The following is a 27,556-nucleotide window of genomic DNA, read 5'->3' on the forward strand; positions in this document are numbered from 1 at the left end:
TTCTGTGGGTTCATCACGTGATACCATCACAGATTTGAGGTCAGAGCAGTGCCTAGCATTGTGGGCTGCTCACAAAAACGACATGCTGACTTCTGTTGTCTTTTGTAGTTTTACCCAAAAATCGAAATCAAAATCGAAAATCGAATTTTTAGAGGAAAAAATCGGGATTTTTATTTCTGCCAAAATCGTGCAGCCCTACTATGAATTATGAAAGAGCTGCAGCATCTGAAACTGACCACAATGACCATTTGAAAGATAAACAGTACCATAGTGCTTCAGTTTCAGCTTCAGAGTTTGTCATGTCTTTTATGTATTGTGATTGTCTCTCTCAAATCACCATATATTTTTTATTAAATATTGTTTTTTTAATTTATTTTTATCAATTACTAGAAATTTCAGGTGACCCCATTTGAAATCCAGGTGACCCCACATGGGGTCCTGACCCCAAGGTTGAAAAACACTGATTTAAATGAAGTTTAAGCCCTACATATGCTGCTTTGTTCTGTCAATGTCTCATATTGTATTGTTTGGTTTTCAGTCTGCAATTTTCCTATCTTTCTCTCATTATTTCCAATGAATTGTGTATATACTTGAAAATTGGATTTAGTAGAGAACTCCGCACATGCATCACTTCCGACGAGTTCTGTCTGGGAACTTTGGCTTTTCCAGAGGTGTAATTCTGTGGCCATAAGAGGTGTTTTTTGGTTCGCTGTGAAATGTTCTCTCAGTGTGGGTTCCGTTTTATTTGGGAAAGGGAATGATTTGGTCGACAGTGTTTTTGGTAGCTGCTGAATGTTTTTCTGTGGTCGTAGTGGAACACTTTGCTGCGTGCTGTAAACTGTTAGCAGATCAGAGTGTAATGGTAACAATGTTGACATGAGTTAAGTGTCAGAGTAATTTGGTGGTCTGTAGTGCAGATGGGCTTCTGTAGAATCGAGCAGCGGGGCTAAGCAACAGAATAACGTATGTATGTGTGTGCTTAACATGTGTACTCATGCACATGTTGGTGTGCGTGCATGCATGTAGAGGTTGATGCGGTTGGATTCTGCAGACAGTGTTCACAACATCCATTGATGTGTCACTTGTAATCAATCACTCAGTCAGCCACGTTGGCAGATTTTAACTGGTGCTCTCCACAACAATGATTGATTAATGCCACTCATCAATACATTGTAAAATAATCAATTCATTTAAAGCTTCAGAGACCTTTAGTCAGTTGACAGTCTAATTAGCCAAAACATTCACTTGCACACTCCTCATTACAATGCGGCCTTTTCCGGACAGGGAATGATTGAAATTTGTTTTGAAAATGCTATTTCAGGCTTTGGGTGCTAGTGACTCATGGAGCAGACCTGTGTTTGGTAAGACCTCCCCCCACCCCCAGTGGGTATGGAAAGAGCTGGAGTATTTTTTCCAGTACCAGCAGTTAGAAATTTCCCCTGCTGTTAACGAAGGTGTGTTAGTGTTTAGAGACTGGACTGAGAGGAAAAGATGGGCTCTCCTGCTCAGCTTCACCCTAATTGTTGTGCAGAAGAGCCGCTTTGGTTTTAACGTTACACAGTGAAAGCCACCATTGAGAGCTGCTACAGTAGGCTTCAGTCGTTTCTGGGACAGTCAGCCAGTCATCTCCACAGGCAGGTTTGTAAACCCCCTTGTTCTCCTGTGTATGTGTGTGTGTGTGTGTGTGTGTTGGCCTAATTGCCAATCTGTGGCTGCTTCCTTTACAGTAATGCCCTGGGCTATTCTACTGTGCTGGATCCAGACAAGCAGTGGTTTACTTCCTCATAAAAGTCTCCTTGTACTGTAGTGATGGTGGGTGGAGGCTGAGAGGACAGTGGGTTTGATGATGATGATAAAATTTGATTCATTCCCATGTGATATCCCGGTGTCATTGTGTTACTTACTATAAACTCTTAGTGCTCACCAATGACTTGTACAGGAACAATCTGGAGTTTGCAGCTGAATTATTCAGACTATGGGTCATGCTGTAAATGGTCTCATCAGGGGAAAACTCATGCAACACCCCTGCTCTTCTCAAATCCTACGAAAGCATCAGAAGGTTGAAGGCTGGTGTTTGACCCACTTTATGTGCATGCCCTCTATAATTTTTTTTCTATATCATTTTACTTTGAATGGCCCGTCTTCTCATTTTCTGCCATCTGAAGACATAAGGGACATGTTTTATTCATTTCTTATGGCATTTTTATGTCCACTTTTATCTTAGCTGTAATTCTGCTGAAAGTTAGGCAGGTTCTTTATGGTGCACCATGACCTACCTACTATATTAGCAATATAGATCAACATTGTTGCCATGGCAATTGGGTCTCTTTGCTTTTCTCAGGATGCAGCGAGGAAGGATTGTTTCTAGAGTAGCTGGATTTAGGCAGGGATTCATCATGGACCGCACCACATTGACTTGTCAGTTTTTATTTGTGATTTTCTCGCTCCACTTGTGATAGTAACAGTATTTCACAAAATCAGATCAGAAGTGATTTATTACAATGGAACATTATTCCATGTTTTCACATTCTCACAAGACTAGTTTTTCCACTTGTTTTCATATATATATTTTGTGCCATACATATGTTCTGAAGTGATTCCACAATATTTAAGCCTGTTTTCACTCTGAGCTGTATTGTTTATTTTGTTGTATTACTCATTTATTACTGAGACAGTGATATTTTTCATTATTTGGATAACTTCGTTTTCTTCCACTTGGTATAGAACACACAGGAAATTCACAATGAAGGCACTAAAAACATGAATATGGAGGCAATTGAACCTCACTAAAGAAGACGAAAAAGAAAACAAGGAGCTTCCAACTAAAAGTCTGCCATGAAGTCTGCCATGAATCAGTTTTATATATTTGTTGAGATATTTTTCAGCAGATTCACATTTAAGGTCCAAATTTATTGCTCCTCTAAGATTTCAAATAAACGGAGAAAAGTAATTCCAGTCGGCACCAGTGTTATAAGAATACCATGTGATCTTTTTTTTTTTTTTTGCTTGAATTTACAGAAAATATGTCGTACTGGGACATGTATTACATTGTTACCTGGATCTGAAAGCCCTGATGCCAAGATATAAGATTTTGGTCATATCCCACAGACCTTCTTGTATTACTTTCTCCAACATATTTCACCATCTGCTGCCTCCTCATCCTCTAGTCCTTCCATCCATCGCCAAAATCTCACCCTTCTAATCTGTGGGAACTGGTGAAATCCTCCCACTTAGTGTGGGAGACGTGTCATTGAACGTGCTGTGCCCACTGACCTGATTTAAGGGAAACGACAAACCTAACAAGATGATTTACCCACTACCCCAGACCCCTGTAAAGATATGATATGAGTGAAACTTTAGGCATCACTAATTCTGAAATAACAATTATCTGACACAAAGGCTGTGCATTAAAAAGACAAAGCGAACATGGATTTTGTCATTGTGATGAAAAATAGATGAATATAGATTTGTAATCTGGTGCCAGATGCCATTGTGTGATTGCATAGCTGCTGATCCGTCTGTACATGTGTGTGTATGATTGCATGTGCGTGTGTTAATAAACCCTGTGGTGAACTGGGAGTTGGAGCCTTATTACTCTATGGGAGAAATCTGCTGATTGTCAGAGATTGAGGATTTGCTCTGCTGCAGATCCTGGAGCAGCTGCTCTTGTCCTGACACCAGGGTTTCCTTTCACAGCTTTATTTCCTCTGTGTGCATGAGAATAGCTCCATTTAAATAGATACTCCACTCTGAAATCACCCATTTGAGAATCACATACACCCATCTGTACGCAAAATAGGATAAGCTATTAAAAACCTATATACTTTCATTCTTCACAGACCAATAGATTGGATCTATCTCTGTACTTATTATTATGTAGCTGTGGGTGTTATTCATAGATCTTTGATATTAGTACCAACACTGATACCTGCTCCCTTCAATACTAATCCTTTTTTTTCTGTATAATTTTTTTAATTTAACCCATAAAGACCCAAACAGCCACTGGTGACCAAAATCATCTGCTGATCTAAAATGTTGAATAACTTCTGAACCACTAAACCTATCAATACATGTAAATAATTGGTGTAAAATGCAGTTTCTCATCTTTTCATGGTCATCAGATATGACCCATTTGGACGTTCAAAGGCTCCGTAGTGAACATGGAAACACCATTGTCTTCTACAACATTGATTCATCAGTAAAACCCATGGAGTTGGATCAATGACAGTGGATGGAGACACTTGGTTTATGTTCAGTTATTGACATATTTTACTGAAAATGTCGCTTCATTTTTTTCTGTTTCTGACATAATAACCTCAACTTTAATCCTAGCTTTTATCAACACCTACATGATCAGTAAATTAAATATAGGAAAATACCTGATTTTTACTGAAAAAAATGCAAAATACAGAGGATAATGTAATAATAAATGGTGATCCCTTAAGAAAAGTTAAATATGGAGAAAAAAATAGAGAAGTGCCACAAAAGTAGCACTGGATCTTTATGGGTTAAACTAAAAGAAAATTACATTACACATTACAGCACAAATCTCATTTGTACTGTATTTTTTCTGCACTCAAGTTTACAGCTTGTAAATTAGATTACAACAAGTATCAGTAATTAAAATGTAGATAAAAAAAAACAAAACATAAACTAATGAGATTTACTCCATTATCTTACAATATAAAACAGGTATTTTTCTATTTCTATGCAGTATTTGCTCAATTCAATCAACCCCTTATGTCAGCCCTTGATTTAATTAGACTGTCCCTCATAATACAGAGAAAATCTGTATCCTGTGATAACATTCTTCAGTACTATGATGACATCTCAGTCATCACCAGATTAACACCAGTTAATGTGATAATAGTTGGGGCTCCACTTGAGAGGACGAATGTCACTGTAACAAGTGGCATGAGTAAATTACATTTTCTTATTCATCACGGTCTTTTGCTGTGTTTATCACCATGGTCATATGAGCTGGTATAAATGTATTTATAAGTGCTATGATAATTAGAAAATATCAAAACACTAATGCAACATTAGATCTTGTGATAAGGCTGCCAAAGGCCTGAAGGTGTTGGAGCACAAGGGGTCAGGGGTCACCTAATGCTGTCTTAATGACTCAGTAAAACACTAAACTTCATTAATCATTTACAAAACCAAGTCATTTTGCCTTTCTGTTAGTGCAACTCATTAACCATAACCGCTGTTGAGGTGTCTGTCATGAAAAACATATTTCAATTCAATAAGCAGAAGCTCGAAAATAGCAATTGACTGCATAGTGAGCAAGTGATCAGTCGCATCCTGTCAATCAAAATCTGACATAGCAGACATCAAATCTGTAACTTGAGAATTAATTTAAAGATGAACCACCACAAAATGTATTAAAAGGTTCCAAGTAAAACAAATAACACCAGAATGACTTTGGGGGAAAAAAATGACTGATTAAGCCAGCACCTAGTGGCTGAAAGGGGTATTACACTTCCAGATACTTCTGCATAGGTTTCATTTTGGAGCAGTGTCGTAATTTATGTGTACTATCTGACTAAACTCAGATTACATGCAGGTAGTCAGCAGTGAATATTTCCATCATGCAGTGGAAGTACTGTCATTCTGTTATGTTTTCACTTTGAAAGTCCCTCATTATGTGACAGAACAATACACTCTGAAAATGACAAGTTCTGACAGATACACATCTTTTCATGTGTCATTTTAATAGCATGACGTGCTTCCTCATGTTCCACCAAAACAACTCTGTTCCTGCGCTCAGTGCCATGAAGAACAAACAACCCAGATTTTTTTTTTTTTTTTTTAACCCTATTCCAGAATGATAATGGATAGAGCCAGACCTATTTACGGCAATGGCAGAGTGTTAATGAAGTGTGGAGACTATGCATGTGGTGGTGTGTTCTTTGTACTATGTCGATTCCCTAAAATTTTACTGAAAAAGTCGTAATATATTGCCTCCCTGACAATCCTAACATCAGTTTAGATCACAGGTGTAAAACATGTGGCGCAGGGGCTAAAACTGGTTCCAATCTGGCCCGTGAGATGAATTTACAAAGTGCAAAATACAAAAATTACCCTGAAGATATTAACAGTCAAGGGCATCAAACTCAAAAATAACAGCATAATATCCTAGAAATAATGACTCCAAATTTTCTTCTTGGTTTAATGTGAGAAAAATAATATAACATTATGCCTATAAATAATGGCAACACCAATTTATTGCAAAGAACATTAAATTCTGATAGTCTTTAACAATAAAATTTCAATAACCTGAACAAATATGAAATGTCTAAAGAAAAATAAGGGCAATTTTAACAATATTCTGCCTGTTTTGTGCCTTGGTAGATCTGATCTGGCATGCACATGTATAAATCATAACTTGAGGCATAATATTGATAAAATTGTACTTGTTTTTCTTCAGAAATTTCAGTTTTTTTCAGGTTATTCACATGTTTTTTTTGTTTTGGATAGTGTGTAAAATGAAAATAGTTTCATCATTTAATGTTATTTTTTGCACTAAAAATTTGGGAGTTGTCATTATTTATAGGTTATTATGTTATTGTTTTACTGGTCCGGCCCACTGGAGATCAAATTGAGCTGAATGTGGCCTCTGAAAGAAAATGAGTTTGACACCCCTGGTTTAGACTGTATCCTTATATCATCTTACTAGATTAATTGTATTCAATTCGTATTATTTGTATTAAATTAGTTTTGCAGAATCTCTCTTTCTGCGCTTAAATAAACAAACACAGTCACAATTTCCCCCTTTCTTTGTCCCTGTAGTGTGAGCCCTTAATATTCTTAGTGCACCAATATTTACTAAACTAACTGTGCTCCTCATTGGATTTCTGGCTTAAGCTTTTAGCCGCTGAAGTGATGACAAAAAAAAAAAAAGTAGCTCAAGGTCAGAGTGCTCATTACTGTCTCCTGCTGCTCAGGGAGGAGAGAGACGGCGTGAAGTAAGAGGGGATATGAAAGGATGGAGTGGTAGATGACACACTGTGAAAACTAATGACGCTCTCCTCTATCTCTTTTGTTTGTCTATTTGCTCATCACTCTGTCTTCCCGCCGTATCCCCAGGTCTGTGTGTAGTTGAGTTTAGAAGTTAAGTGCCTCTATGGTTTGATGTCCATTATAAATCTAAGAGCCATTAGATGAGAGACTGCTGCTCTTTGACTGAGTCTTTCGGGGTAACACACTGAAGGAACCAGATCGATACACTGTGGGCAGAGAAGAAGTGAAACCAAAACTGTATATCCAGCTAGCAAAGCAGGTATTATACATGCAGACACAATGGGAAATGCGATAGTGATATGGGAGTAATGAGGTGTCACAGTCGGAAAGGGAGTCACTGGGATTCGGCAGCATCTTGATGGGAATCAGGAGGTGGTTGAAGTGAGGGGAACAGGGTTGTCAGCTCAGCCTCATCCAGGGTGAGCTTGTGGGGTGGAACTCTGATTGACTGGCACACACTACTGGGGTGGGAGGACTGTACTCAAGGGATGATGGGTAATAAATGACTCTGAGGGGGTCGCCTCAGGGCTGATGGTGACTGACAACCAGTGAGGTTTTTTGCATTTTTTTCATCTTTGCGTCTCTTGTGTGTTTGAGAAACTGGAAAAAAGATGAGTGAGTTTATTCCAAAATAAGGTTGTTCTTTTTTCAAAGCAAACTGGTGCAGTGTCAGTTCAGGTGCCATCATTAATTATTAACAAATAATGGTGCAAATAAAGGATTAACTCTAGTAAAATTGTAGGTTTTGGTCATTTATCACATTTTATATATTTTCTACATAATTTAAGGATTTTGGGACAGGAAATGTGCTTAAGTGTATGAGATGTTTTTTTAGGCTTGAATAGTAAATCTGAATAATTTGGTTGTCCGTGGTAAATAACGATTATTTTCGGATTTATCTGTCAATTATTTTCTCAATTAATTGCTTAGTTTGGTTCATAAAATGTAAAACAAGGGTGATTAGTGTTGATGATGTCTTGTTTGTTCATCCAAGCCCAAGTTATTTTGTTTGGTTCTGCTTTGGTTATTGTCTTGTTGTTTATGCTTGTTCTAACATAATTTTGATTTTCTAAAACTTTTTGTGCAGTTTATTGCTTTTATTGTAATGTAATTCTTCATTTTTCTTGTTTTTCTTTTTTCATTGTGCCACCAAAAATAAAGGAAAAATAAAAATTAGTTTTACTGTCAAAGAGGCCTAAAGAAAACAGAAAATATTCAAATTTAAGAGGGTGTGATCAGAGATTTGTTGGGTTTTTCATTTTTTCATTAGAAAAAATTGCACAAACTGATTAATCAGTCATCAAAATAATTATCTGTTTATTGTTTTTGTAGATGTTTGCAACATTAATGAATTCATGTTGTCTGATGAAAAACATGAAAAAAATCATTTTAGCTCAGGAATCAAACGCTGCCAAAAAAAAACCCTAAAATCTTCTGTTTTACTCTTGTGTTGTTAATTTTTTTTCCGTTATCTATTGTTTTATTAAAAGCCAAATATTTTTACCGACAAGAAGTTAATGTAGCAGCTTGAAAATTACATCCTCGATTCTGTTCCAAGTAGAAGTTGTCCCTGCCAAACCTTTCCAATGTGGGCTTATATACTATGCTACATGACATAAGACGGACATTCCTGAGCTGTTTCTCCTGTGACACTATCGCAGTGTCACCAGACATTTGGCAGCACATTGTGCTTTTCACTCACAGAACAGGAGCGAGAGAACCAGGTTTACATTTCTAGAAGATCCCTGACAAATACCTGAAAGTGTCTGAATATTTTTGGCGAGTTGGGTACGCATCTCTCAGTATATTTAGAAATGCAGTGAAATGCGGTTCTTCAGGTTACGACCCAAAATATTTGTTAATCTCTCTGGGTGCTGTTCGTTCTGTTCTCTTCTGCGTGACTTATGAGCATTACATCACATGAACGAACTGAGAAGATCACAGGTTAGTCGCTGCTTGAGCTTATGAGCAGTGGTGGAACAAGTCCTTCACATCCTGCACTTCACAGCAAGTAAAAGTAATAATACCACACTGGAAATACTCCATTACAAGTAAGAGTTCTAGATCTAAAACCTCACTTAATGTACTTAAAGTATGAAAAGTAGAAGACATCATCGTGTGGTTTATGTTCTTGATACTGCTGCATTAATGTGCATATAACATTTTACTGCTCTATATGTTGCATCATATATTATACAGGATGGCATGTTTGTTAGAACTACATACATATATCTAAAATGTCAGGTTATTTAGAGTCAAAAAAAAAAAAAAAAAATCCACATAAGCATGCTAGATTTAAAAAAATATATATATCCAAGGCACACTGTAGGATTTGTGTAAAAATAAAAGTAAAATTTTATTTTTGCACAAATCCTACAGTGTGCCTTGGATATATTTTTTGAAATCTAGCATGCTTATGCAGATTTTTTTTTTTTTTTTTTGACTCTAAATAACCAGACACACCACAAGTTTCCAAAGAGCACCTGTGGATAATTACCAAGAAGAAGACCCAGCAGCACTTCCACTTTTTGGATTATTATCTAAAATGTCAGCTTTTCATGCGCTCAGAAAAACATCAGTTTTGTAGAAAATCCAAGAGGGTTTTTAATTATTGGAAAAAGACAAAAATCCAGGTACTCACTTTGGTTGGAAAATTTAGAAAATCTAAAAAGCCTTTATTTATATATACATTTTCTACATTTTCCAACCAAGTGAGTGCCTGGATATTTGTCTTTTTCCAATTGTTCATGCCAACTCCATGAGCACCTTTAGTTTGCTGAATACCAGTAGCTCCCCGTTAAATTGTTTTTTGTTTTTTTTTTGTCTTCTAGGGTTTTTAATTAGTTTGGTTTAGCTTGAGAATTTTCTCAACCCATAAAATAACACTTAGTTGTTCAGGTTATCACAGACATTTTTGGAGACTCCAGGAAGAATAGCTACTGATGTTTCAGTTGCTAATGGGGATCTTAATAAATGAAATGAAATCACAAATATTAAAAATAAACATACGTCAAGACACGTAGCTTCAACTGGATGAAAAAACTTTGTTTTCGCAACTAAAACTGTAACATAAATGTAGTAAAAGTACATTCACTTCTGAGATGTGGTAGAGAGGAACTAGACAACTGTGTTACATGAAAATATTCAAGTATAAGCACGTAGAGCGAGACTCCACCACTGATGATGACAAAAATATTGTCAGAGCGGGGAAATGTTGTCATGGTAACGCACAGTCAACAAGGTGTGATGATAGTTGTCTCGTCATCTGTCCATGTGTAACTGAAACTGGGCTCAGATCAGTGATTTCGTGCGTTTTTACAAAGGCCTTGGTAAAATTTCACAATTAAAGCGTTAATCTCATCTACTGGATCCCTCCCAGTACAAATGAATCAGTGCAGTAGTGGTGTTAAAGGTGTGTTTAACTCTAGCTCTTCACTGTGAGCCTGCTGTTGAGTATCTCTGAAGTGCTGGACTGAACAGTGACACACACATGCACATACGTGACTGTCAACACCGGGAGGAGGTACGTGGATCAGGTTTGGCAGGTGAACAGACAGGTGCAGCTCCCCGAACACACCTGGGAAAGGATAAGCAAGTGTGAGTGTGTCTGAATGAGGGTGTAATGCACAACTAAGCTTTGATGATCTTTGTTTGGTGTGTGTGTGTGTGGCTAGTCGGTGACGTTCACGTGTACTTTGGCAAACTGGGCAGGATTTGTTTTGATACTGACTCAGTTGTACAGGAGATTAGCATTGTCTTGGTCTTTGGACTTTGGATATGTGAAATTGAACGGCTGGAGACAGGTAATGCTTTCTGTTTTCTACTTATCTCTTTGACAGAATTAACTGAATCTTAGGAATATGACATTATTAATAAAAATAAGGTACTTTTATGTGTGTGTTTTCTATCCCAATTATCCTGTGTTTGTGAACTGTCTAAATGTGCCGCGTTTTTTTTTTTTTTTTTTCTCTCTCTCTGCTGTGTCGGCAAGTTTCTGTTTAGTGTTAGACAGTTTGATATGAGGGCCAGGTTCTCTTGCTTGTAACCATAGTGACGTGGAGTTTCCATAGGTACCGGGCCCCCTATGCTGCTGTCTTCCAGGCTGTTTGCTTTTCCCAAGATCGACCCCAGCCAGCGTTGGGTCAAAGAGTGCTTCACATGGCAGTTGTTTGGTTGAAGGACATGCCTGTTCACTGTTTTATAGGTCAAGCGTTTCCTCTGACTCAACCCACTAGACTTCACTGATTTAGAGACAGTATTAGTGAAAACCACAGCATGAGCCTCTATGCTTGGAATATTTCTGTTGCTATAGGGACACAATTCCAGAAAACTGAATAGACAACAAGGTTTTGTAGTTTTTTTTTTTTTTTGTATTTTTTTTTTTTTTTTTTTTGATTTTATGGAGTGTAGTCTCATATTTTCCCGCTGCCTCTTCTTATTCCTCTGTGGTGTAAAGATGGTGGGAAAAGCTGCAGTGTGCCACATGGGGTAGGCAGCGTAACAACACTCATTACAGACTGAATTCTCCCCTTCCACTGCCTGGAGCACAGCTGAAAAACACCAAATTAGATGTGCCAGAGCTGTTGCAGGGGCTCGCTGCAATTCCAGGCTGTAATCCAGTTGAGAAAAAGTTGGTGTGACTAGATCAAATCCATAAGCCTGAAGGAACAAAGCTGTGCACTTGTAGTTTGCATAGTTATTATTATAATCTACCAAGGGACATCATTCTGTTCCAACAAAAGGGCAAATCAGATAATAACAATGTCAAAAAAGGATGCCTCAGTATCCACTTGGACACACGTATTTACAAAGGTTTGCTATATTTGGAAAAGCAGGTTTTCCCCCTTAAGTGAATCAGTTTAGTCCACCATAACATGTCACTGCTTATTAGTTTCATAATAAAAATAGGATTCTCGAGAGTATTTTCTTGCCTTTTTGCCTTTTTATTTAGTTATTTATTTGCACATCATAAAACAGCAAGAAAGAAAAAAACAACAACATTCAAACAAGTAACATTATTGTGCAGGAGAGGTTAGAACCCAAAAAAGGCTTATAGGAATACCTCCCCAGAAATGAACAATACAAAAGAAAAAGAAAAAAGAATTAAAAATACGATATAACTGAATTAATAAACTAAAGTAAAAACAATAAAAATGTAAATCACATTATAAATCATCAAATACAAATCAAATGATATATAGCTTTACATTTTTTCATGAATTAAAGTCCTTTTCAGATGCTTTTTAAACAATGATAAAGTAGATGTTGATTGAGGTTCCGGTGGTAGATCATTCCACAGATTTGGTCCACGATATTCAGAGAATACTGACTGACAGAAGTTCGGCAGTACGGAAGATAAACTTTGCTTGAATATCGTGTAGGATAGTTGGGAATAACAGAGGACAACATAAAGAAATTCTGAAAAACTTTGGGAAGAATGTGAGTTCAGTGAACATATTTGTACATGGAGACACAGGTCTGGTAAATGTTCACATCAAAAACTGAAAGAAGTTTGAATTTTTTTCCTTTCCTTTTTCCTTTTCAGTCAATTCCCTTTTCTAATTTAGAGGCCATAGATTTGTTGTCATTATTTATTATTAATAAAATTAGGGCTGTTCGATATTGGAAAAAACTGACATTGCAATTTTTTTAAATCCTGTGATATATATTGCAATATAAAAAAATACTGTGGAGTATGCAATAGCTGTTTGGTGCCGATGTAAACGGTCAAACAGATTAGTTGTTACCTCTCGTTGCAGGTGCAAGACACTGTCGACACAGAACACGTGTTTCAATATCATCCCTCCTGTAGCCAAAATAATTCCAGATAATTGATGTTTCTTTTCTTTTTGGCACCAAGTCTTCGTTTATGGTGATTTTCTCTTGTTCGTTGCTCATTTTTCAACGTCATTACCAGCGACTCACCCCAAACTGAGAAGAGCTGAGAAAGATTGTGATTGGTGGATCGCTGCGCGCAGTGTGTGTCACATACCCTTGAAATTAGATGAGAACATATTGAGTTCATTTGCCCCCTACATTGCAGGACCTGCGATGTGACTATTGCGCATACATACATTGCAAGGATGATATTCAAACGATATATAGTGCAGCTCTAAATAAAATATATTAAATGACTTTAAGCTTTAAGCATCAGGGTACAAATGTGGATTAAATAAGGCAAATATATGAATACTTCAGTTTAATTTACTTTTTGTTTGTTTTTTTTACTGTTGCTTATACAGATTGCCTGTCTATTTTTGTGTAGTTGAGTCTCTTAAAGGGGTTAAATGAAGTATTTATATTTCAAAGTCTCACGTAGAAATCACCTCTATGTATCCATACACTGAATAAAATTTAAATCTCATTGTGTACACACATCTGTATTATGGTATATTCAAGTTTTCTTTTTCAAACTAAAATTCACAGGTGGTCAAAATACCACTGTCTTATAATCTTCATGTGCTGCATCAGCTGATAGTTTACATTATAGCTCTGTTAGCTTAGCTCTGTTTTTAGCCACAAATCACCTCTGTTTTCTGTACGGTTTGTGTTGTCAGTATCTGCACCAAAGATCTGTTTGGAATTGTACCAACTAAGTTAGAACTGTCACAGTTTAGTCTGAACCGTGGATCAACAAACAGTGAATTTAGCAAAGATAATATCATCAAATAATAACATTAAAACTTCATAATTTTCATGATCAAGACTGTGATTTTCAACATCAAACTCCATTCTTTTCATTCTTATTTCGAATTTCACTTTGTCACTTTCTTTTACTCTAATAGTTGCTTCTTAGTGGTTTTCATCCCATCTTTCACTTTCTGAGACTTTTGTCAAAGGTCCTGAGGTAATAATTTTCATTTCTCTGTGAGACCAGCAGAGTGACTCACTACTCCCTCTAGTGGTCACATAAATCCATTGGCATCTTTGATATAACATCGTAGGTCTTTATTCTAAACACTGTAATGATAATTTTAAGTTATTTTTTAATATTTGAAAGCTGAGATACTACATACAGTATAACCCTTTAACCTGTTTTAAGGTCTGTATGTTTCTTTATTATATGTCTTTATGCTTGTTTTTCATACTTTTAGTTGTTATTCTTGCATTAAACTTCTTCTTAAAAGCTTCATCTGGGACAAAGTCTGGTCAGAGAGCTAGAGATAGAAGTTCTATTCATTGCATCATTTGCATTTTATTTAACTGTACCTACATCTGTTGTTCCTGTCTAACACATGAAACATTTTGAATGGATGTCAGATGAATACATACTTATCAGATTCACTGTCTGTGTTTACTGTCTCTTTCCTACACTCACTATTCATAGACTGAGTAAAGAGGCGCTGCAGTCAGTCTAATTCAGTCCTATCAGAGAGTTCGAGGGAAACCAATATGCAGTTCAATGTGCTCTGCCTGAGGCCTGTGACAGGATCAATGCTGTTCTCTATCTGAGGGGAACATCCTCAAGGTCGTACCTGCAGTACTGTGCACACACTATGCATCTGTGCAGCAGGATTACACTGGGTGCTGCATCTATTTTTAATGAAACCTGTCTCATCCAACCCAAAAAAGGATTAAAATGTTTAAATCTAATCCTCCCGATCGATAACTAATACTGTTCTGTATGATGTTTCCCTCCTGCAGACCTCCCCCCGTCCCCTCTACAGTACCAGTGTGGGTCCTCGGACTACCTGTGTTCACCGCGGTCAGTAACGAAAGGTCTCACCCCCAGACCATGTCACGACAGGCCAGCCATCAAACCCCGGCCCCAGCTCACCACCTCACCCAAATCACCAATCGCACAGAAACCTCAAGGTAAAATGCAGTGACAGCGTGGCCCCTTCAAAGCGGTGCTGTCATTTTAATTGAAAGGTGCAGCAGTATCAGACCTCTGCTACCAAGATGTTATTTATTCTGTTCTGAGAAAACCTTCCCCTATAACATGAAGCGTGTCAGCTGTCTGGCCTCACTCTGTCACTCAGATCGCTCAGTAGGTCACCGAAGATGGAGCTGCTTATGGAAAACAGGACAGTGGCTCCCCAGTGTTTATGTTCAGGCATCATTGGAAGAATGTTAAATATGATTCACCCATTATGTTCAGGGAATTTCTATGATTTATTCCAGGACATTATTTAGGAGGTTTGTAGCAGCACCAGCTGTGCTTTTATGATAAATAATAAATAATAATGAATGCATTAGTATGCTGCATATTATTATTATCATTATGGTAGGTAATTTACTTGGTATTACTTTATATAATGTTGCCCATAAAACTGGAATAAAATATTTCTACCTCTTCTCATGAAATGATTGTGACAATGTGCTTTATTCTTGATAGGTAAAGTGTAACTGGGACTGAGTATGTAATCATTGTACCTGGTTGAAGGTGATTACTGATGTGTATAAATTGGAATAAAAAGAGAAATGTGTCTAAAAACAAAATTATTCACACTTTATGGGCAACAGTGTATTTTATTTGGATTGTTAAATCAAGCTTAAATGCTCTAATATGCAACATTCCCACATTAAAAAACAAAGTGTTTGCCAGATAAGCTATTCAAAATTGTCTTAAATTTGTTTTAAGAGTATGAATCACGCTTCTTAAAATGCACATTTTGTATTTACGTTTATTTCATGTCATTTCCAAAGATATTTGCAACTCTTTATCACCAAAAGGGACTGAATGCAATAAAAAATATCAATATGTAACTGTAGAAGAATGACAAACATGACTGGTCTACAGTTCTGTTTTGTTTTTTTAATTATCATCTAAAGAGATAAAATATGCTAAATCTTACTTTGATAATTTGAAAAACAAATGATAAAAGTGCTGGTTACACTTGTTTATGTATATCTTTATAATGATTTATTGAATGAAACTCAACAATTAATAATTTACTGGTCCTGCTCTTTTTTTGTTAGGGCTTTTAATATATTTTGTTTGGGTAAGAGTCCAGCTGAGGCATTGTATTTAATTAAATAAAGAGACACACATGAACACAGAGGAAGTGCTGAAATTAACAACTCTAGCAAATCATTCCATTTCCTGGTTTCAAATGTTCATCTTTCTGAAAATTGATGCCATGCCAGTGTATACCCAAGCCTAGTCTGTAGTCTGTATGCACACATGTATGTACTGTACGTTTTTACACGTTATCATTTCTCTTTTTTTATTTTAGCTGGAACCACAACGACTTACGCACACGTTCATGTCAGCATCCTCCTCTGAAATAAGGAAGTAGGCAGACAGTTGAGGCTCACAGTCGGTCTCACTCTGCACCGCTACTATAGTGCCAGCTTCTGTGTTGGACTTTTAGTCTTCTCCCTTAGGTTATGGTCTTGAGGTTTTACAAGGGAGCAATATTTGACATCAGGACTTAGCCATGGAGGTTTTCTCACTCGGATTTCTACGTGTTACCTGATTATTTTGGTTCATGTCTGCAGCCTCATGCCACTCTCCTCTGTTGTTCTTGTCTTGTTTCATCGTCTGCATCTGTAGTGCCCCCTAAACCTGCACATCTGCTGGCTCTTGGGCAAGACAAGAAACCGAAAAGGATCCCCCCGGCACCTTCTAGACCCCTGCCAGCGCCGCCTCCTCCTCCTAAACCAAAGCCTGTTCTAACCCCTCCTGTCCTGGGAGCAGAGCCACAGAGAGAGGCCCAGAAGGTGGGGCTGCTCATCGAGAGGTTTGAAAACTCAAGGTAAGGCTTCATTATCTGTTTTCTAGGTCATTGGGTTCATAGTGTGTTGTATAATGCTCAGGTGTGCGTCTGCATGTGAGCACGGGAACTGGATGTTTCCAAATAATTTCCTGCTTCATATCTTGTTTGGGTGTTTTGCTGTTTAAGGGTAAAATCTAAGAAATCCTCCAAAAATAATGTCCTTTTTCTGTCCTGTATTGTGTAATACAGCAGGTGGAAACTCATTTTGCCTGAGAAAAGCTAAGGACTACTGAATAAGCAATATTTATCAGATAAAAGTAATAAACATGGGGCCATAACACATCTTTCTTTGAAATTACATATTTTTAAAGTAATCAGGCTACATGACAGATTAGTCATATGTTTTACAGCATTTAATAGTTGCAACATGGAACGTTCTGTTGCAGGTAAACTTATGGCAAGGCCAAACTGCATAAATTAAACTTAAAGATAAAACTCTGATTTCGGTTTTGAGCATCTGGTTAAAACACAACCTTAATTAGTTTACATGTGGCTCAGACGTAACCCTAAACCCTATAACCTTCTGGATGTTAAATGGTTAAAATCAGGTGTGTTTGTTTTTTGCCAGGGTTCCCATCCTGGGGGTGCTCCCACGGTCTCAGCTGCACCTGTGTCTGAGGATGGACACTGTGAATGACATCACTTCCTCCTGCAGCCAGGACGCCACGGTAAAGGTAGCAGGAGACTCCTCCCCTGTGGACAAACTTGCACTCGGCACATCTGATCGGACCGACGAGGTGCCTGAACTCTCCCGTCTGGCCTCTGTGCACATCAGCGGCTCGGACGATGCTCCGTTGGACACTGAGGTCAACATCGCACACAGTGTTGGTTGCCTTGACGATGTGGAGCAGGAGGACGGCTCCTCCCATGAGCTCCTGGACAATCCGGACACATCGGAGCAGAACGGGAAGATCCCTAACCGGGACAGTGGCATCGACAGCCCGTCATGCGCCGCCGAAGGGGAGGTGTTCCCTAATGAGGACGCCATTGATGAAGAGGACCATTATGATAGCGTCACGGAAACAGAAAGTGTGTCCTGCTGTGTTACCCTGGGCAACAAGCGAGACTCAACTCAAGATGAGGACAGTGACTTGGATGAGGGGAGCAGTGGAGAGATTCACTCTTTGACAGACACACAGAGTGTGTATCTGACAGATACACACTCAGAGGCACACAAAGTGAGTAGCTCGCATGTTTAAGCCTCATCAAGTCATTAAAATAAAAGACCATAATCTAAACTCTAAAATAAAACTCCAAACATCAGAGGTGGTCATCAGATATCTCATTCAACCTCCACCTACCTCTTAATTTTCAGGAATTTTTATGGCATGTTTAAAATGAGAACATCTTGCAAGTTAAAAGCCTCATCAGAGCCAGTCAGACTACCTTTCATGTAGTGGAAAAAGTAGCCTGTGTCTATTATTATCTCAGCCTGGATGAACAGTTTCAAAGAATACCTCAGCATGAAACGTTATACGCTGTTACCGCCGCAGTTTGCCGGTCAGAATTGACTCAGGTTTATCTAAAAGCTGCTCTGCTGTTACATAAAAGGATGAGTGTCTGCCCAAAAGCAGTAACAGGAGCATGGGTAAGGACGAGGCCAGAGACAAATCTTAACACAGCTGGTCTAAAGTTTCAGCTTTATCTTGTCCTTCAGTTTGGCTATTGATTGTAAACAACACTCATATCACAAACAGTACATACACTCTTCCTGGTGACCTATAAACATGCTGGTAATACAGTATTTCCTACAGTTCCTGATTAGAAAAAGTCTCTAAATATACTAAAGGAAACAGAGTCAGCAATTTGGAAAATTAATCAGCAACAACAGGACATCTTTTCAGCAAGGACATAGATATCTGCAAATAGCTCTAGCTAGGTTTTTTAACTGGAATTACTTAAAATAGCAACCCAAAAAATTTTTTAAAAAAATGCTCAATCTAGATTTTTTGTTTTTGTTTTTTTTTAGTTAGTTTGATGTTCAATTCCAGAAGATATTTTCTTTCATTTCAAGGTTGATGTTTCACTGGTCCATATTTATTTATGTGTCTGTATTTTTCCATTTTCACCAATTACAAAAAGTCATTCCCATAGATACATATTTTATATATTTACAACAGAACATAGAAAAGATACCAAATATTTAAACTCAGTAAGTTTCCCATTTTAAGGAAAAAAGTTCATTATGTATATGATGCAGGTGACACATCTCCACAGGATGGAATGATTTGCAAACATTTTATTCATAATAAATCATAGAAAACATGTCATCAAGTGTTTATACTAAGGAAATATACCATTTTAAGAAAGTGTTAGGTAATTTTTAATTTGATTGCAGGAATATATCTCCAAAAATTCATGAGAGAAGCAATAAAAAGCTGGAAAAGTACTAAAACAATAAACACTTTAACAGTTGGATGGACTATTCAACTGATTTAATCAATTGGGAAAAAGAGAATCAGCATCGTTTTAAACAGTGCACCAAGTTTTGTGGAATTATTATGATGATGATGATTATTATTATAGTATTAGTATTAGTACTATTATACCGATTTCTGAAAAAGTAATACAAGGTGAAACAACACCATATTAATAATGTAGCAGCACTCATGAAAATCATCACACTAGTGGAATTCTTCTTCTCAGCAGAAGTCCTTTTCATCAGTGCTGTCAAACACACCTAAAACTCAATCTAATGTCACATGAATCCACTATGGTCCGGCCTCTGCTCAGAGCAGGGCAGAGGTATCATGACTGTCCAGCACTTCCTGATCCCAAACCCGCTGTGCAGAGGAAGGGTGTGTTTCTTTCTGTGTGTCTGTGCATGTTTTTTCTGTGTGTTTGTGTATGAATGTGTCTGACAGTGCAGCTGACATTTTGATAGCCATGTCATGACAATCTTGTCACAGAGGATGTGGGTTTTTCTGTGATGAGCACTGCAAGAGAGTGAAAGGTTTTGCTGATCTTGAGTGCCATCTTCTCTGCAGACATTAAAACAAGTTGAGCTGTTAATCATGCACTTTAAAACAGCATTTATTATATGGTCATCTCTGCTGTTCCTTCAGGCATTACAGCAGCTGATTGTGTGTGAGGTAGACGAATATTGTGAAACACACACTGTTGCAATAGACTTAATGTATTTGTTGTTCAGTGTCAACATCATAACTTTAAGAGAGCACATTAGTTTGACTACATCAGGAAAGAACCTGTCCTAACAGTTTCAGAGGTAGTTGAACTAAACCAGTGACTAAAATAGAGCTTTGTGAAAGTCGCTTCAGTTTGCTGTAAATGCAGCTAAGAGATGTCTCAGCCACAAACAAAACAGGCAACAGTATAACTTTGCATATGACACAACTCAAAAGCTGTCTATGTAAAAGGCTGATCACCTTAATACTGACTCAGGTAATACTGATTATAATTGTCTATTACAGATACTTGAATAGGAAATTTACTGTGTGTAGCAGTTTTCATAGTAATAGTTCCAAAGTACTTCACCGTTAATGATAAAATCCATAATAGCAAACAAGAAAACAATGCATAGTGGTAGATAGAAATACATAATCCTAGTCTGCATAAAAGCAGGGAGTAAAATACAGTTTAACAGACTTTCACCAGGATCAGGACCAGTTATGTTTACTTTTACATACACAGGATGTACAGAGAATTGAAATGCTGATTCTCTCTCACTTTAGTATAAAAAAAAGAAGGAAAAATGCTATACATAAAAAAAAAATTTTAAAAAATAATACAGATAATAACTAGAAAAGAAGTGCAGACTTCCGCCAAGGCAGATCACCCCCCTCCCCCAATTACCACCAAAATTTAATCATTTGTTCCTTGCGCCAGTATCAACATTTCCTGAAATTTTCACCCCAATCTGTCCTTAACTTTTTGAGATACTTTGCTAACAAACAAACAGACAAACCCCGATGAAAACATAACCTCCTTGGTGGAGGTAATAGTGCAACATAGAATAATAATGGAAAATGTAGTATAAAAGATATAATAGATGCTCTGTGGAGATGTAAAGCAAGACCTATGTACAATAGTGGCAGTAGTGCAAATACAGTAACAGTAATGGAAGGTGAGGAGGTGCTTTAAGATAAATTATTTTAAAGTAATACATGTATCTATTATGAGCCTTATTGCATTTTTAACTGACCCACCAAAAACTGAAACAAAAAATGCACAAATTGATGCATAGAAATCCACAATATATGAAAAGAAGTGTTTGACACTCAATATAAATGACCAACAACAGCAGATGTGATAATAGTGAATATGTCTGTGATAAAATGCAGTAATGTGTTAAATAGTTTTCATTGCAGAAGTTATCCCTACAAAAGCCAGTCGTTACTTCTGTCATATGTTTGAAGTATGGTGACTCTGGTTCTTAAATCCATCCTATGTCTGTACATTCCAAGGATATTCATTATAAAAGCTAAAGCCAGGGTCTGAACTCTGAATTTTAGAAGCCATGTTGTACTTTTATACAGAAGTGTGTGTCATTCCTCCCATGTTTATTCTGTTAAAAAGCCTCAGTGTATAAATAATCCTGTGTTTGTTTCCTTCAGTGCTCAGAGGCTCAGAAGCTCCTGAACATCGCCAAAGAGCTCCTCCACACTGAAGAGGCCTACGTCAAACGACTAAACCTCCTCGACCAGGTAACTACCACCCCCCCGTGTGCCGTTTCATCTCGCCGGCGGTTCGGCGAGTCCGATGACGAGGTCCAAATTTCAATCTGCTAAGTGTGCCAGTGGTTTTAGTGATTGAGATCAGGGCTGAGCTGGATTAAAAGTGGCACTGTGATCCACAACAACCCTTCCTCTGTTGACTGGATTACTCAGAACAGTGTAAGCACGATCATGTGAGAAACTGACTGTGTGTTTGTGAGTGTAGGGGTTTGTGCATGTGTTTATATTTATACATGTGCAGCATAAAAACAGCTTTGTCACCACTGCGTGCACTGTGTGTGGCTGTAAAGGATACGTGTTGGCCTGACTTGTCCTCACAGGGCTCTAAAAGTACAAGTTTGTAAATCCTATGGATTAAAGATGATGTAGAAAGCTCTTTAAAAACTAGTCTAGTTTAATAATAGTGCCCAGATTCAGCTTTTTACATGGAGTTGGTTTTTTTTTTCCAACATACACAAATACAGAATTACTAAAGCCCTATTTTAGGATTCCATCAGCTCTTATTATATCTTAATACCTTCGCATTTATTACTCACTGCAGATTTGATGTAGTAATATTATTAACATAAACATCTTAGTGAGGAGAATTTGGTTTAGGGTTTCCAACATTAGGAGAGACACTTTAAGCACTTCTTCTCCTACATCCTTTTGGATTTCTATGCACCAATTTGTGCATTTTTTGCTTTAGTTGATGGTAGAAATGTTTTGGAAATCACTTAAAGGTAGGGTAGAAGATATTTTCCTGGAGCTTTTTTTACTATATTGCTTAAAATCCCCTTCAAACCCCAATTACAACCAATTAATTAAATGTTCTAACACAAAAATAAAAAATTTAAAGAGAAGTCTCTTCAAATGTTTTGTTCTATTTACTTGGAGTCATCCCGGTCAATGATTTTAATGCAGAGCATAGATATATTTTACATATTTTACTATTGATTGCTAAAAAAATAGTAACAGTAAATTGGAAGAGTGTCAAATTACCAACGGTAATAGAATGGAAACAAAGACTGAAACAAGTGTACACTATAGAAAGAATGACTGCATCATTACAAATGAAAATGGATCTTTTTAAGCGGAGATGGCACATGGTTGAAGACTATTTGTATAATTAAACTTTTTGGGTTGTTGATGAGAATTGCTCTTATAAGCCCTGACATGAGGTGTTTTGTATTTATATAGATGTGTGCATATGTATACAAATATATGAATATTTCGATACTTGGCAATGTATCTATAGATATAGTATAATATCTGTAACAATAATAATACTATGTGGTGTAATTTATTTATTTTATTCTTTTTTTTTTTTTAATTTATGTCTTGTCCCAGATGTTTTGTTCTGTTTTATATTCTGCAAAAATCTAAATAAAAAGTTAAAAATAAATAAATAAAAAATTTTAGTCACCTGTGGAACGGACAGGACTGAAAAAACATCATCCAATCATTTTAACGGGCCCATCGAAATGATTGAATGGTGATATGTCTATCAAATTCAATTGCCATTTGTCCCTCCCTCCTCTGCGAGTACAATCCAGTACTCTGGAGGAGTGGCTTCGGGGAGAAGTCTGAAGAAAGGGGTTTGGACTTTTGAATTGTGTATTTTCAAAATATAGCTTGCTCGAACCGTTTTTCCAGGATCTCCTACCCTACCTTTAATTCTGTGAAAAATGTAGTAACACACATTATTGATACATATATTACTAAACTTAAACACCCTATATCTGTTTCTTTCAAGGATTTCCGATCAGATTTTACTTTTTTTTCCACATTCAAAACACATATTTGTGTTTCGGGGATGATGATTTGTGACATCTCAGCCATATTACTGAACTCAAACTTTTCGGGTAGACGATATTATCTTAAGATTAGTCAATAAACAACACATTTAAAAGTTTAGTCAAAAAGGTACCTTGTCTCTGACCACTTACTTGGTTTTGAGTCTGTCCTAATCACTAACATCTTCCTCTTTTTTGCTTTTGACTCTTTACGTTTGACCCAGTAGGTTTGATTTTATGATTTTTGGCTGTAAAAAGCCACCCCTTCAGATGAAATGTTGTCTGGGATTAACGTTCCAGCAGTTTTTAAGTCATCAAAACCCTTATCTCCCTGAAATCTACACCTATACCCACAGCTAATGAAGTTAAATTCCTGGTGATAAAAATGAGAAAATGATTGTGACTGATAAAATCTAAGGGGTGACTGAAACATTGACAAAATGTGACGTCATTACTGTTTTTTTTTTTTTTTTTTTAAATAATCTTTTTATTAGGACACGTTTTCAGTATATATATCCTCTCAGCACAGGTAGAGAAAAGTAGTACCCCTCCACCCCCCACCCACATTGGTCCACATTCACTTAATTATGCTTAAATAACAATTCTATTCTGTTATGTTTTGTATAGATGTTTTATCAAAGTAAGAGAGGAAAGGCTATAAATTTATTACTATTATTTCCTTGAAGTAGCTCATCAGGGCAGAAAAAGTAGTGTCAGTATTGTTTTGTTTTTTTCCTGTAAATGCTCATTAAAACAGTGAATATATTTGCTCTATTTGTGTTAGTTGGTGTGTGTGTGTTGCAAGTGTACTCCATGTGGTTGAATCCTCTTCCTCTTTATTTGGTTCATGTGGTAGAGGAGCTGCACAGCTGCCCTATCACAATCGACTTTGCTGTGTTTGCTACAGAGGGCAGACGGCCTCATGGTTTAGCTTCCTGTTTTTGTCACACGGGTTTCACATACGACACAAGTTTCCATGGAAACACTTGTGCCCATCCATTGTTGTGACTGGGACAAAAGAAAAAGGTTATGAAAGTGAAGTTTATCACTGGGGTTAAAGTAGATTACAGTAGAGAAGTATTGCTTATAAAACTGAATCACTGGGGGTGTAGGACAGTATATTATATATGAATTAAAACTGTATTATGCTACACTGTCAGTACATATGTGATGCGAGGTTGAAGAATCACTTAATTGTGTTTTGTGTGTGTTTTTTATCAGATTTGTTGAGATTTGTTGCATATTACCAAACAGATAGAGCTGGATTTGATCTCAAATGGGCTGGACCGGTAGAATAATAGCACAAAAACCTATAAATAATGCCAAATCCAAACTTTTTTCTTTGTTTTAGTCCAAAAAAAAAAAAAAATTACATGATGAAAATGTGTACATTTAAAAACTATCCTTTTGCAAAAAATGTGAATTATTATAACCTTTAATTTAACTAGCAGGAGTTACACAAAATAGAAATGACAGCCATACAGCCACACTAAAAATATACTGTACACAAAAAAGCATACATAAAACACAATAAAAGTCAGTGCTAAAAGCATGTATAAAACATTAAAATAAGAACATACATATAAAACACCACCATTATTTTAAAAGGTACTAAAAGTATAACAACAATGTTCCTTAAAAGCACCTCAAAGCAGAACCAGATTCAGTCAGTTAGAAAAACATCGACAGCCACATTTATCCTTTTCCCATTCATTTAAAATGACTTTGAATGTTAAAAGAGATCAATTCCTTTAGTTCGATCTCCTTCTCTAGGTTGTTCCAGGCAGGACTTTTGGAACTCGTAGAGACAACAGATCGTGGGACCATAGACTGTAAATAATGTCCATGTGAATAATTGGTGTAAAATGCAGTTTGTCATCTTTTCATAGTCATCAAATGTTCAGAGGCTCCGTAGTGAATGTGGAAACACTGTCATCTCCTACAACATTGATTCACCAGTAAAACCCATGGAGTTGGATCAATGACAGTGAATGGAGACACTTGGTTTACTGATATCATACTGAAAAAGTCAATTTGTCTTAAGTTTTCTCTGTTTCAGATATAATAAACTTCAACTTTAATCAGAGCTTTTATGAACATCTTCATGATCAGTAAATTAAATATAAGAAAACACTTAATTTTCACTGACAATTCGTAAAATACAGAGGGTAATATTACAGTAAATGGTGATAGGTCACTTAAGAAAAGTTCAATAGAGAGAAAAAATCATTTGGGAACTACCACAAAAGTCACACTGGGTCTTTATGGGTTAAACAAAAAAAAAAGCAAAAATGCCAGAATTTTCCAACTTTTCTCTTCTTTATATCAAATTGAATGTCCTTGGTTGCTCAGACATAACAAACTGTGTGAAGATGTGACCTGTTTTACTTTACACTCAAGTGTTTTCATCATATAAGAGTCTCACACAGTGACACACAGATACGTTTGTCCCATATCTGAAAGCAAACACTTACTGTCAAAGGAGGAAAATATTTCTCTCCGTGTTTATGCACATGCTTCTTGAATAGGTGCCAGATTTGGAGGTTTTGGACACAGTTGCATGAGTTTTGGCTGAATTTTTTTGCACTTTTTTCCCTGCAGGTATTTTGCACTAAGCTGACAGAGGCTGGAATCCCTCAGGATGTCATTACAGGGATCTTCTCCAACATCTCCTCCATCTACTGCTTCCACGACAAGTTTCTGCTCCCTGAGCTGAAAACTCGCATTACTGGAGAATGGTAAGGAATACACTCTCCCAGCATCTGCGGTCATTTACAGTGTTATTGGTGTTGTGTGTTTAACTTAAACAGCAGGGTTTCAGCAGGACGGGGGCATCATTGTTGGGTTTTCCAGCAGCATCAGATTGCTAACTTGTTTGTTTGTGTGTCAGAGTTGCAGAATGAGGGCATTTTCTGTAGTTTTTCACTGTAAGCGGGAAATTTACCTCTAGTGTGTGTTGTTGTGCCAGCATCAGCCACCCCTGGTAGATAATGACTCCTCTAGAGAGCTGTGTTTAGGGAAATCACCTGTCACATAATGGTTCCCCTCACATTATTTTGTGGAACTCATTAAAATTTTGTTGGCTCCAAATGAAAGGTTTTCCAATCAAGCGACATTCACGCAGCAAGTCTGAGAAGCACAGAGAATGACTTTTCAGCAGGTTATTAAGAAAAACTAATATTGAAATCCTGAAATAATTAGTTTATTTTCACGCCTTTGTCTTTTACTCATGAAAATGGCATCGGTTCTCAATGTTGTATAGTATTGTAAAGCTTTGAAAGCTCCGTCTATGGTTTAGTTACTGAAATACACACCCTGTGCTATTGTTTCTCCTCTTCTGTTAAAAGGTTTTGCGAATCCAGCCTTAAATTAAACAATTTCTTGCTGTTGCTGTAGGGACACCAACCCTCGTATCGGAGACATCCTCCAGAAACTGGCTCCGTTCATGAAGATGTATGGGGAATATGTGAAAAACTTTGACCGAGCCATGGACTTGGTCAACACCTGGACACAGCGGTCGTCACAGTTCAAGAGTGTCGTTCAGAATATACAGGTCTGTGTGTGTGTGTGTGTGTGTGTGTGTGTGTGTGTGTGTGAACTCCTAGAAAGAAAAAAGAATTAGTTGTTTAACCCTCAAAGACCTAAACAGCTGCCGGTGATCTAAAGTGTTTAATAACTTTTAAGCCACTAATCTTACCAATACATGTAAATAATTCAGGCAAAATACAATTTCATAGCTTTCATAAGCTTCATAAGTTCCATAGTCAATGTGGAAACACCATCACCTTCTGCCAACATGGATTCATTCATGTAGTTTGTCTGTAGACGCTTGTTTTTGCGTTCAGTTACTGATGTATTTTGTTGAAAAAGTCCCTTGTACTTCACTTTTCTCTGTTTTGATATAATAACCTATGAATGATTCAGAAGATTTACATGGTCAGTAAATTAAATGTAATAAAACACACGATTTTAACGGAAATGCAGAGGATAAAATAGTAAATATTGATAAATCAATTAGGAAAGGTTAGATTTAGAGATTTTTTTTTTTAAAGTCAGCACAAAAACAGTTGTAGGTCTCTAAGGGTTAAAAAAAATCTTAAACTTCATGAAAATGAGGCTTAATTGTGTAGTATTAAATGACTCATTTCTGAGCTTTTCCCTGTATTTTATGTCTCTGTGCTGCTCTTCACAACAGCTGCAGTTTAATCAGCTCAAATATTTGTGATTTCATGTGAACCAACAGAAACAGGATGTGTGTGGGAACCTGACGTTGCAGCACCACATGCTGGAACCGGTCCAGAGGATTCCCAGATATGAACTGTTGCTCAAAGACTACCTG

General features: G+C 37.0%; 1 protein-coding gene across 1 annotated transcript in view; it reads left to right on the forward strand.

Annotated features, from left to right (window-relative positions):
- Positions 1 to 27,556, forward strand: part of fgd (faciogenital dysplasia) — an 80,123-nt gene that overhangs the window by 37,643 nt on the left and 14,924 nt on the right. The window contains 7 exon segments of the mRNA XM_030138283.1: positions 14,671 to 14,841; positions 16,526 to 16,727; positions 17,317 to 17,926; positions 21,323 to 21,412; positions 25,819 to 25,955; positions 26,614 to 26,770; positions 27,461 to 27,556. Of these exon segments, the coding sequence (XP_029994143.1) occupies positions 14,671 to 14,841; positions 16,526 to 16,727; positions 17,317 to 17,926; positions 21,323 to 21,412; positions 25,819 to 25,955; positions 26,614 to 26,770; positions 27,461 to 27,556 (1,463 nt within the window).

This window comes from Sphaeramia orbicularis, chromosome 7 (genome assembly GCF_902148855.1).
Source record: "Sphaeramia orbicularis chromosome 7, fSphaOr1.1, whole genome shotgun sequence".
In the NCBI taxonomy this organism is placed as follows: Eukaryota; Metazoa; Chordata; class Actinopteri; order Kurtiformes; family Apogonidae; genus Sphaeramia; species Sphaeramia orbicularis.